Genomic DNA, 13,260 nt, shown 5'->3' with positions numbered 1-13,260 from the left:
ATATGTTATCTCATTTGATCTTCACAACAGACCTGGGGAAGTAGGTGCTATTATTATTCTCATTTTTCCGATGATGATGATGTTGAAAACAACAACAACAACAATAAAATAATGGTAATAGGTAACATTTACATAGTGTTTACTATGTATCAGGCATGGTCCTCAGCATTTTACAATTATCATCTCATTTGATCTTCACAACAACTCTGGTCATTATCCCCATTTTACAGATGAGAAAACTGAGGCAAACAAAGATTAAGTGACTTGTTCAAAGTCGCACATCTAGTAAGTATTCAACACTGGATGGGAACTCAGGTTTTCCTGACTCCAGGTCCCACACTCTATCCGTTGAGCCTGGAAGGTTACCTAGTCTCCTTTAAATGTTGGAAACTTTAGAACCGAAATTTGCTTCTGCCTCCTCCCTGTTCTCTCCCTCAGGCCAAGCAGAAAATAACAATCCCTTTGTCCCATGGCAGCCATTCAAATAAGCTAAAAATAGTTCTGATGTCCAACCACACATGCCACCCCTCCTCCCAACCTATCCCTAAGTCTTATCTTTTCTAAACTAAAACATCCCAGCATCTTCAAATGGTTCTTGCATAAGATGGTTTCAAGTCCCTTTGCCATCCTAGCCACCCTCCTACAGATGTGTTCTGAAATTTCGTTGTCCCTCCCTTCATCTGTCACACTTTGAACCTACTTTCAAATGTAACTCTTAATTTGCCTCTTTATCACTACCAAGTAGGTTTACTTTCCGCTTAATCTCTGACCACAGCTCAGCTCGCCCTCTCCTTTCTCCATGATTTTCAGGTGTTCACTGCATTCTGGGTCTCCTACAAGGCAGGGGTTCACTTGGCCAATGATTATGCCCATGATTCTTTCTCTGTTTATCAATGTGCCTCCTCCAAAGTAGCCCATTGGAGACCATAAGATCCTAGAGCAAAGATTCTTCATCTTGTTTGTGTCATGGAACCCTTTGGCACTGTCTAGTGAAGCCTATGGATCCCTTCTCAGAACCATGTTTCAAATGAATAAAATAAAATACATAAGATTGCAAAGGAGACAAATTCTTTTGAAATATGACCGTCAAAATTTAAAACAAAACAAAAGTTCATGGACCCCTGGATAAGAAACCAGTCTCCTAGAGAGAAAAGACAATTATCACTGAGGTTCCTTCCAGCTCTGAAGCCTATGCTCTGTGATAAATGCAGAAGTCTGTGGAAATGTTTCCTAGCCCTGTAAATGTAAGGGATGTGTCTGCAGTCTCTATTTCCTATCTGTGTGTGTGTGTGTGTGTGTGTGTGTGTCTGTCTCTGTCTCTCTGTCTCTCTGTCTCTCTGTCTCTCTGTCTCTCTCTGTCTCTCTCTCTCTCTCTCTCTGTCTCTCGCTCTCTCTCTTGCTCTCTCGCTCTCTCTTTCTCGCTCTCTCTCTCTCCCCTTCCTCCTCTGCCCTCTAGAATCAGGCTTCCATCTTCACCATGCTCCTGAAACTTTCTTAAAGTTGTCTGATTACAAACCTTATTGCCAAATTCAGTACCTTTTTCTTCATTCTTATTTCTGGATCTCTCTTTGAAATTTAATTCTGCTAAACATCCCCTCTCTCTACAAATTCTCTTTTCCCTTTGGCTTCCACACCAATATGGTCTATCCCAATTCGTCTCAAGCACTATTTCATTGGTTCAGTTGAAAAAACCTTTATTAAGTCCTTGTCCTCAAAAAGTTTCCATTCTATTTCTATCACTTTCTCTGCTTCCTTCCATTCCCTAAGCTTGACTATTCTCTGAAATTCACCCCTTGATTCTGTTCTTGTCTCTAGCCATCATCCCTGTGTTGATGTCTTCTGACTCTATCTTCTTAATGTTTTTTGATGGTTGCAATAATGACACCTTAGCAACAAAAAGCAGGTGGCCAAACCTTAGACTTTTAGGCACACCTTTTCTCAATTATCTGATTAAAGATTTTTCTGAAAATGATTGGTATCCCTGGGAACCACTGCCTGTGGTATGCACTGAATGGTTACAGGGATATTCGTGTGTGGATATAGCAAGATGAAACACTGTTTAGGTTATGGTTACTGAAACTGAGATTTGGTTTATCCATTAACCACTGATTAATTCAACAAGAGTTTATTGACCAGGGGCAGTTAGGTGGTGCAGTGGATAAAGAACCAGCCCTGGATTCAGAGGACCTGAGTTCAAATACAGCCTCAGACAGTTGACACTTACTAGCTGTGTGACCCTGGGCAAGTCACTTAACCCTCATTGCTCCACAAAAAAAAAAAAGCTTCTTGACCATCTGTTATGTTCCAAGTACTAGGGGTTCACAGAAAAAAATGAAATATTCCCTGACTTCAAGGAGCTTACCTTCTAGGGGGTGGGGGTGGAATATGAACATATATGACTAAATACAACATTCACACACACACACAAAATAAATACAAAGTTATTTGGGGGGTGGTAGGGAATAAGAGTGGCAATCAAGATAGGTTTCATGAGGGAAGTGGCACTTGAGATGAACCTTGAAGGATACAAGGTAGAGGTGAGGAAAGAATGTATTCCAGGCATAGGAGGCAGCCTGACCAAAGGAACCAAAACTAGAGATGAAGTGTTGCTTCTGTGGAAGAACAAGAGGCCAGTTTGGATGCAACATAGAGAGAATGAAGGAAGGAAGTGTAAGAGGCCCAGGCAGGTAAGCTGCAGCCAGACCACGAGGGTATCTAAATGCCACATGAAGAAGTTTGTGTTGTTTCCTGGATGTAGTTGGAACTTTCTGAACAAGGGAGTACCATGGTAATATCCGTATAGAGGATGGATGGGAGACCAATTAACGGGTTATTGTGATAGGTCAGACAACAGGTCAGGAGGGACTGAGCTGGCTGGGGGGGTGACCTTATGAGTAGAGAGACAGGGACACATGGAAGAGACAGAAGGGAGAATTTTCTGCCAATGAGAATTCTTTATCCCTTAAATTGAATACCAAGAGAGACTGTCAGGTTTTCTTCTCTGGGAATCATTTAAAATACATACATATATTGTGTGTTTAGGATGGAACTGTGTGGGATATAAAGTGCTTTACCAATCTTAAAGCATTATAGATATATACACATATACAATATTATATATACATATACATGTATATATGTGTACATACATATTATATATGAGTGTGTATATAGATATATATGGTAGCTATTAAATGGAAAGAATACATAGCCAATATGAAGGAAGATGCTATCCACCATCAGAGAAAGAACTGATAAATAGATGTATAATAGGATTTTATATAAAGATATCAATAGATATGTTTAATTTTAGCCTTCCCTGGGGCAGGGTGGGAGAGAGAGAGAAAAAATTTTAAATGCACAGCAGAGAACAAGAGAAAAATTAGAAGGGAGGATGGAAAAGCAGGGTAGCTTTGAAAATGTGTAGTGTTTGCTTTTTTTTTAAATGAACAATCTGAAATGGACATTTATGGTTATATATCAAATCTTCTCTTTATGTTGTGCTGTGTACATGCAAATGGTCTCTTTTTTGTCTTTTGTATTTAAGTTCAAAATGAATAAAAACTTTAAAAAAAATAAGTAGACAGACTGCTAGTAACCAGGAGAAATCCAAATGGATCCACTCCACTTTTAATCAATTAATGGTGAAGTATTTATTGATAAAAATAATCTTTAGCACTTTAAGGTTTTTCCATCTATTATCTCATTTCATCCTCATAACAACCTTTGGGAGGTAGGTGTTATTACTATCCCCATTTTACAGAGGAGGAAACTGAGGCTGAATGCAGTTAGGTGACTTGTCCTGGGTCACACAGCTAATGAGTGTCTGAGAGAGATTTGAATTCAGGCCTTCTTGACTTTAATTCCAGAGCTCTGTTCACTGTTTGCCTTCATGGAGTTTACCTTCTACCATGGGACGCAATGTATACATGTGGACTGTGTAGCTTTTAAAGAGGGGAAAGCATGGTGTAGATGGTAGCACTCTCAACTTGAGGTATGGAAGACCTGAGTTAAAATCCTACCTCAGACACTTGCTAGCTAGGATATCCTGGGGAAATCCCTTAAATTTTCTGAGCCTCAGTTTCTGGATCTGTAAAATGGGAATAATAATATTAGCACCTGCCTCACAGGGCCATTATAAGGATTGAATGAGATCGTGTACATGTTGCAAACCCAAGGACCAGTCTAGCTAGATATGGAAAGTCTCCGTGTCAGAAGACTGGCCATCAAGCATTAACTTTTTTTTTCAATCCACTTGTTGTTGTTATGCAGTAATTTCAATAATGTTTGATTCTCTGTGACCTCACTGGGGGTTTTCTTGGCAAAGATACTAGAGTGGTTTCCCATTTCCTTCTCCAGCTCATTTTACAGATGAGGAAACAGAGACAAACAGGGTTAAGTGATTTGCCTAAGGTCACACATCTAGTAAGGATCTGAGACCAGATTTGAACTCAGGAAGATGAGTCTTCCTGATGCCAGACCTGGCACTCTCTCCACTGTGCCACCTAGTTTCCCCTTTTAAAGCCACAAAGACTCACAATAACTATCCACTAAGGCAGTGATGTCAAATTCAAATAGTAACAGGTTCCTGTGGGCTGCATATTGTCTTAAAAATCCACAAATTAACATTATTTATATCTTACTGTATTTTTACTTATTTTGTTAAACATTTAATAATTATACTTTTATACTGTGGAATATCACCTTACAATGCTCTGCATCTTCATCAATGATGGGAATACATTTGCCAATGAAATTATAGATATTTGAGATAAGTAGTCAAATCACACAAGCAATGCAAGTGGCCCATGGGGAATAATATCATATACAGTAAGGGTGGGGCAGCTTGTACCTCCCAGAATGAATTGGTCCAGCCCATGCAGAAGTGGGAAAGCTCTGCTTGCCAATGATAGTCCCAAGATATTCTAGTGGCACCACCATGAGACAAGCAATTATTTCCCCTCATTCATGCCATGCCTGTCCTTCTCCCCCTTCTTACAAATGAGGTGAACCTGGGCATTGATTCTATTTCCATTTTCTGCATTAGGTTCCAAGAGAGAAATGTTAGAAGTCCATCAAATCTTGACAATATACAAATAACTAGCTCTAAGCTGTTGAAAGAAGAAAGAGAGGGGGCACAGTGGATAAAGCACCAGCCCTGGATTCAGGAGGACCTGAGTTCAGGTATGTCCTCAGACACTTGACCCTTACTAGCTGTGTGACCTTGGGCAAGTCACTTAACCCTCATTGCCTGGCAAAAACAAACAAACAAAAACAACAAAAAGAAAGAAAGAAGAAAGAGGACTGGTTTTGAATCACAAGGACCTGGTTCAGATCCTCCCATAATAATAAGTGGCAGAGGCCACTTATTATACCAATGTCAATTGAGCAAGTCATCGAAGTTCTCTGGGCCTCAGTTTCTTCATTGTGTAATAAAGGTTTTGAACTTAGACTCTAAGATCCCTTCCAGCTCTAAATCTATGGCCCCATGTCACTTTCTTTCTTTCTTTCTTTTTTTTTTTTTTTAGTGAGGCAATTGGGGTTAAGTGACTTGCCCAGGGTCACACAGCTAGTAAGTGTTAAGTGTCTGAGGCTGGATTTGAACTCAGGTACTCCTGACTCCAGGGCCTGTGCTCTATCCACTGCGCCACCTAGCTGCCCCCCCCCCATGTCACTTTCTTTGGCAATTATATACCATTGATTATCTGAAACCTACACCACTAGCTCACAGCTGTAAGATACTTTGCGGCATCACTTGGTTCAATCTGAGACCCAGAGAGGTTAAGCAACTTTCCCAGCATCACATCTGCAGTAACCTCTGGTTGTTACTTATAAAAACACAAAACACACATAGGGAATGATATAGCAAAGTGGACAAAAATCACACATATACAACTGTGTATTGACCCAACTTTGACACAACTGTCAATTCCTATGTGTTTGAACATCAAACAGAAAATAATCGGGGCAGCTAGGTGGCGCAGTGGATAGAGCACCGGCCCTGGAGTCAGGAGTGCCTGAGTTCAAATCTGGCCTTAGACACTTAACACTTACTAGCTGTGTGACCCTGGGCAAGTCACTTAACCCCAATTGCCTCACCAAAAAAAAGAAAGAAAGAAAGAAAAAGGAAAAAAAGAAAATAATCTCCTCTTCCATCAGCCACTTTTGGTAGAGGAATAGTTAGATGTAGTGGAGGACCAGATCCTCTGCCATTAACTAGCAGTATTTTTTTTTGTACAAGTCACTAACTAGCTGTATTATTTTGTACAAGTCACTAGCTGTATTACTTTGGACAAGTCACTTAACTTTGGTTCTTCAGTTGTAAAATAAAGTAATTGGACTGGATAATCCCTAAAGTTCCATCAGTACTGACACTTCACAGATGTCTTTCACAGAGATGAGACCCCTTATCCCAATCATAATGGAAACAACACACCTTTGTAAGGGTCCACTAAACCACTCCAATACAAGTCATTTTTAGCCTTCCAAAGATGATGAGTTGGTCTTTAGTTCCCACACTATGCTAGAATACATGGAGGTGGCATGGCGTTCTAGGCTTGGAATCAGGAAGATGCACCTTCAAATCCTACATCAGATCCTAACTTGTATGTGTCCCTCCAGACTGAGTATTTTGAAACTACAAAAAATGCCACACTGTGGGGCCTGGAGTCAGGAAGACCTGAGTTCAAATCCAGCCTCATACACTAGCTGTGTGACCCTGAACAAGTCACTTAAACTTTCTCTGTCTGACTCAGTTTCCTCATCTGTAAATGGCAATAATAATAACAGCTTACCTTATAGAGTGGCTGTGAGGATGAAATGAAATAATAATTGTAAAGCACTCAGCACAGTGTAAGTGTTAAATGAATGTTAGCTGTGATGATAATAGCATGTAATCAACAGCAATATAGCACTTTAAAGTTGCCTAAGCATTTTCCACACAAAAACTGATAAACTTGGTAACTGCAGTATTAAGATCTCTATTTTACAGACGAGGAAACTGAGTCCCAGAGAGTTTAAATTACTTGCCTGACCTCACAGAGCTAGTAAATATCAGAGCTGAGACTCGAAACACAAATATACAATGTCGTGCCAAACTGTGTAATTATGTATTCAATTACCAACAGTCAACCTCCTCACTGACAATAAAACACCGTTATATGTTGTCATGACTGACACAACCATAATATGAGTTTCTAGGCGTATGTGAAAGTCCTTTGAAAAGTAGAAAGCGTTATGCAAATGTAAGGTACTGTTGTTATTCTAAAGTCCAATTTTTTGCCCCAAACAAGACATTTAAATTCCAGAAGGGTTCTTGAAAAGTTTTTTTTTTTTCCTAATCGTTTCTGGGTTCACACCCACAGAAAATATTCCCACCAAAATCTTAAAAAAAAAAAATCCATAATGAAAGGGAATTTACATACCAGCAGGTTACTGATTAAACAAGGGACCCTGAACCCAAGGAGCTTATGAAAAGTAAGGAAAGCCTTCATTTGGTACTACGGATTGGATTCACATTTTTAAATCACACCCTAATAAGTTCGCTTCTCCCTTCTTTCAAGCAGAACGCCAGGGAAATCCCTGCGTAGGGAGGGAAGAGGTCTGCCCCCAAAAGGGTCCTGAGAGATTTAGAACCTTTAGGATTGCATCAGTATCGGGTAGCAAAGAAGAAAACCCCCCTCCCCCCAGCCCCAGCCTCAATCAAACTAAACCTTTACCTGCTCTCGTAACTCACCTTCCTTCCTATAGGTGCCCAGGGCTGCAGGCAGGAGGAAAGAGAGGCAGAGGCAGCTCAGCCAGAGCAGAGACATCCCGAGGGAGGGAAGAAGGGAGGAAGGGAGGACTTGGGGCTGCCCCGACCCAAAGGAGGCCTCCTAGACCCGGCAGGGACGGCAGGGAGGCCAACACCGTACGCTGGGGCTGCTGGCTGGAGCCTCTCCGCGATGTGCACTCAGGTTTCTCTTGTGTCTTCCTTTTCCCCGATCAGGTGGTTATATCGACTCCTCTACCTGACTCAGTCCTGACAGGAAGAGAGAGTGTGTTTCATAATGTGACTCACCTTGTGAATAAGGAGGCCCAGCCCTCGGGAGGCAGACAAGCATACATACATCTACACTCACTCACACACACACGCACACACAGACTTAGAAGTTCCTCAACCCAGCCTCCGTGCTCCTCCTCAAACCACAAAAATAGCACACACCTGGACAGGGCTGAGGGAGAAGGAAGGAGAGAAGAGGCTGTGATGATGGGTGCTCCCTTTTTGAGGGTGTCGGCTCCCTCAGGCCTCTCCTCTTCGGCTCACAATTCATGAGCTTCTCCCAAGTACCGCTTTGCCCAGTTCACTTTCAGGATCTAGTCCTGAGTGAGGTGGTGGGAGAAAAGGATCGCTCCAGCTTGGAGTCTGGGATAAGGTCAGAAATATACCGAAGAGACCCTGGGTCACAGCTGAGAAGCATCTGAGAGGCATGATGTCAGTTTTGCAGCTACCTCAGGGGTATAAGGCTACTGAAGTGTGAGCCAGAGTTCCCATTTGGTAATCTCCAATACAACTGTAGTAAGAATTACTCACCTGGGGTGCATGAACTGATATAGGTAGATAGATGATAGATAGATAGATGATAGACAGATAGACAGATGATAGATAGATAGACAGACAGACTGTGGTGATGATGATAGATAATAGATAGATAAACAGATGATTGAAAGATGATAGACAGGTGATAGATAGACAGGTTAATAATGATGATGGTGGTGGTGATGGTGATAGAGAGAGATGGATAGATGACGGATGGATGGATGATAGACACAGATACATAGATGATAGATAAATAGAAAGATAGGTAGATAGACATAGACAGACAGATAGATACATAGATAGATACATGGATAGATAGGTACATACATAGATATATAACTATATTGGCCTCCTTAGTAATCCTATCTATTTTATTTTATGCATTTAAAGGTAGTATTCTGAGAAGGGGTCCATAAGCTTCATCAAATTGCCAAAGGGGTCAATTATCCCTCCCCCACAAAAGGTTAAGAAACCCTAGTCCAAAAATCCCTCCCTCACCCAAACCACAAAAACCTCATAACTAAATCCACCTCCAGGTGCTGACAGGAAAACATACAGAGATAGCATAGGAGGAAAAGGGGTGGGATCTGAATCAGAGGACCTGGTGTGGCTTTTGCATTTTTTGCTTTTTGAGAGTAGGAATGGGTATCTGTTATTGTTGTTTCCATTTCTTTGTATATCCATCCAGTGCCTAGCCCAATGTCTGGCAAACAGTAGGCACTTGATAAATACTTGCTGACTTGACTTGGGTTTTCTGCTTACCTCCTGTGTTACCTTGGGCAAGTCACTTAAACTTTCTGGGCCTCAGTTCTATCATCTGTAAAATGAAGGGGGTCTGCTAGATCAAAATTTCTTAAACTGTGTGTAACTGAATGTGGGGGTCACAACAAATTTGATGACAGTAAAAGGTTGTAGATACCGATTTTATATACCTATATACCTGGGGTTGTGTAAAACATTCTTGGGTGAAAAGGGGCCTCCAGTGGGAAAAGTTTAAGAAGCTGTACACTAGATAACCTCTAAGGTCCCTTTCAGTTCTAAACCCATGATCCTATCACCCCTTTGCCTCCAATCCATATCACTTCTATCATTTCATTTTTGTAGGGTTTTGTTTCTCCATCTGGGCAATAAAGGGTTCAATCTTTAAGGGCCCATTCATTTCCACCCCTTCTCTTTTCTTTTTTTTTTTTTTTAAGTGAGGCAATTGGGGTTAAGTGACTTGCCCAGGGTCACACAGCTAGTAAGTGTAAAGTGTCTGATTTGAATTCATGTACTCCTGACTCTAGGGCCAGTGCTCTATCTACTGCGCCACCTAGCTGCCCCATTTCTTTCTTCTTTTCTTTTCTTTTCTTTTTTTTTTTTTCCCATTTCCACCCCTTCTCAACAGAACTCTAAGCCTCTGTCAGGTATCTCACAGGCTTGGCACTGGTGGCTTGGTAATGGGCCTATTCAAGCTGTTGGTCCCCTCTCTTCATTACTATGATTCAATGGGGGAATCACTGGCCTGGAAATCATGAAACCTTAGTTCTGGTCCCAGTTCACCCACTGACTCACTTGGGCAAGTCAGTGTGACCTTAGGCCAGTTACTTTTCAGGTCTGAGTCTTGGTTTGCTCAACCATAAAATGAGAACATCTATACTTGGGTTCAAAAAAATCAGTGTCTTTTGTAAAAACAGGGCTGAACAGGTATGGCTAGACAATGAACGGGTAATGTAAAAGGCAAATAAACCAACCTAAAACCTTGGATTCCTTAGTGGCCCGCTAACTCAAGATGAGTCAACAGTGTGACATGGCAGACAAAAATGCCAACTCAATGTTGGACTGCATTCTAAGATTCTGTCCAGAAGGAGAGAGCTGATAATCTCCCAGTATTTTACACGAATCTAACCACACCTGAAGTACTGGGCTCAGTTCTGGTCACCACATTTTAGGAAGGAGATTAACAAGATGAAGCAAGTCCGGAAGAGGACAAGCAGGCAAGACAATGTCACAGGAGGATCACTTGAAGGAAAAGGAGATTGTTAACCTGGAGAAGAGAATTCTGGAGTCGGGGAAGAGGAAGATAGGGATAGCCTATGAGAAAGACTAGCTCTGTCTTGCTTCAGAAAGCAGAACTAGAAAGAACGGGTGGAAGTTTCAGAGAGTCAGATTTGGGGTGTGGGAAAGAAAATGCTTCCTCCTGATTAAAATTCTCCCAAAGTGGAATAGGCCAGTGCCAAGGGGCAATGGAGTCCCCTTCCCTGGAAACCTTCAAGCAAAGGCTGAATGTCCAATCATTAGAAATGCTTTAAAAGGAATTCGTTGGACCAGACAAGATCTGGGGTCACTTCCAACTCTGAGATTCTGTGAAACAACCTCTCAGGTCTTCTTTGCTTCTAAAATTCCACAACTCTAAGATAATGTGGACAGAGCTGTCCACCAGGTCTTCAGAACAACTGCCCCAAGCCCTCAAATCTGGGATGGGACCTACTCGCTGCTACAGTGATTGGCTAATGGGCAGTAACAATCCTGTGCTATCTTTCTCCTTTTAAGACCTGAAAACCAAGCTCCATCAAGGGTGATACAGAACATACATTCCTCCTCCCCATCCCACCCCCACAATTTCCCTCCTGCTCCTATCTCAGAATTCAAACAAACAAATGAAACCCTTTTCTGGTAATGCTGTAGACAGAGAGCTGGGCCTGGAGTCAGGAAGACCCAAGTTCAAATTTGACTCAGATACTTACTAGCTGTGTGACTGTGGACTAGTCACTTAACCTCTGTTTGCCTTAGTTTCCTCATTTGTAAAATAAGGATAATGCCAGCACCCACCTCCCAGGATTGTCATGAGGATTAAATGAACAACCCAGCATTGATGCTCCAAGAAGCAAGAGGTCACTGGCCTTCAGGAGTGACCTTCTGGACTGAGACCAGCAGAAGGTAAGATAAGGATTTACTTAGTAGTCATGCTGCATCTGGACACAAACTTGGTGAGAAATATTCTAAGTTTTGCAACTATTCCCCTTGGAGATTAAGGTGATATAGGTGAGAGTATACTCAAGGTGTTGGAGATGGGGATGTTTGTAGATTTGTTCATGCTATATCCTTGAAAAAAAGATCCTTTTGTAAAAGCTAACTGATATGAAGTCATTACTTGAAACTGGAGCATTATCCACTGGTGCTCATCAGTGTGGGGCTCAAGCCAATGGCATTATAGAAAAAAGCACCTTATAAACCTTCCAAGTACCCCAGGACCTGAGGAGCAGACATAGCCTGCCTAGCTCTGGGATACCAAGGTGAGGTATTCTTACTACTTTAAAAAAAGTCTCTCATTCTCCTTCCAGTCTACTTCCTGACTCTGTTGCTATCTCATCCTGGAACTTCCCTCAGCACCTGAAACCTCCTTGACCTAGAACATTCAATCATCCCCGTGACCTTCTCAACTTGGACTATACCTTCATAAGACCCCACTTCTCCCATTTGTGAGTGCCTCTGGGAGCCTGCATTTTGTGGACGGGCCCAAGGCAGCCTTTATGACCTTTCGAACCCTGTTCCTGATTTCTGGGCTTGGGTCTTAATTTCTCCAATTCCCTTTTCAGCTCCTTTTGTGACATCTCCCCCCTTTAAAATGTAATCTCCTTAAAGTGAAGGACTAGCTTGTTTTTCTATTTGTGTATCATTCATACCTAGAACTGCTCTCTTCATGTTAAATACTAATAAATGCTTATTCATTCAGATTCTTTTCTCTCTTAAGCATTGTTATATTTAAGATTACAAACCTGGGCTCTCTATTCTATAATACAGATTTCCCTTAATTATCAACTGCTTCCCAGAAGAGAAAAAGCAAATTGACTTGTCTTTCCATCAATCCCAAAGGAATCTGGTTTGGCTTTTTGATTCGGGTTTTTTTCCACATCTAGATATAAATCCCTCCTCACCTTGGCCTTGTAGAAAACCTCTTTTTCCTTTATAGCATAGCTCACCTCCTGGGCCACCTCCTACCTGTGATATGCCTAAATCCAGGTGACTCTGCCACTTGTTACCACCATTTCCGTCTTTTTTTGGGGGGGGGAGGTCAGGGGGTGATTTTTTGCCAGGGATTGAAGGTTAAGTGACTTGCCCAGGGTCATACAGTTACTAAATGTCAAGTGTCTGAGGCTGGATTTGAACTCAAGTCCTCCTGAATTCAGGGTTGATGCTTTATCCACTATGCCACCTAGCTGCTCCCATACCATTTCCTTCTTAAAATTATCTCATATTGTATGTACTTTACTTTTCCTTATCTATGTAAATGTTGTATTTTCCCAATGGAACATATGCTCCTTGAGGGTAGGGACAGTTTAATTTTTTTGCATTTGTATGTCTGAGGCCTAACAATGCCTTGCAGTGGCATTAATTAGGTGGTACGGTAAATAGAGCAAGGAAAACCCAAGTTAAAATCTGACTTCCAACACTTACTAGCTATGTGACCCTGGGCAAGTCACTCAACTTTTGTTTGTCTCAGTTTCCTCCATGTAAAATTTGGATACTAATATCACCTACCTTCCAAGGCAGTTGTGAGGATAAAATGAAATGATTCATAGTTGTACAGCACTTGGTATATAAACATTTAATAAATGCTTATTTCCTTCCTAGTGCTTGATAAATGACTTGAATTTGAAATAAATACATTTAAGAAACAATATGCTTCGGGGCGGCTAGGT

At 41.5% G+C, this 13,260-nt stretch overlaps 1 protein-coding gene across 1 annotated transcript in view; it reads right to left on the bottom strand.

The window, feature by feature from the left end:
- The window catches only part of LAMC2 (laminin subunit gamma 2), a 74,495-nt gene extending 66,669 nt beyond the window's left edge, over positions 1–7,826 (bottom strand). Inside the window, 1 exon segment of the mRNA XM_044004858.1 lies at positions 7,736–7,826. Coding sequence (XP_043860793.1) covers positions 7,736–7,811 — 76 coding nt within the window. The 5' untranslated portion in view covers positions 7,812–7,826.
- Positions 7,827–13,260: the final 5,434 nt, after the last annotated feature.

Source organism: Dromiciops gliroides, chromosome 4, assembly GCF_019393635.1.
Source record: "Dromiciops gliroides isolate mDroGli1 chromosome 4, mDroGli1.pri, whole genome shotgun sequence".
NCBI lineage: Eukaryota > Metazoa > Chordata > Mammalia > Microbiotheria > Microbiotheriidae > Dromiciops > Dromiciops gliroides.
The sequence above is the reverse complement of the archived record's forward strand: the minus strand, read 5'-3'. Positions and strand labels throughout refer to the sequence as shown.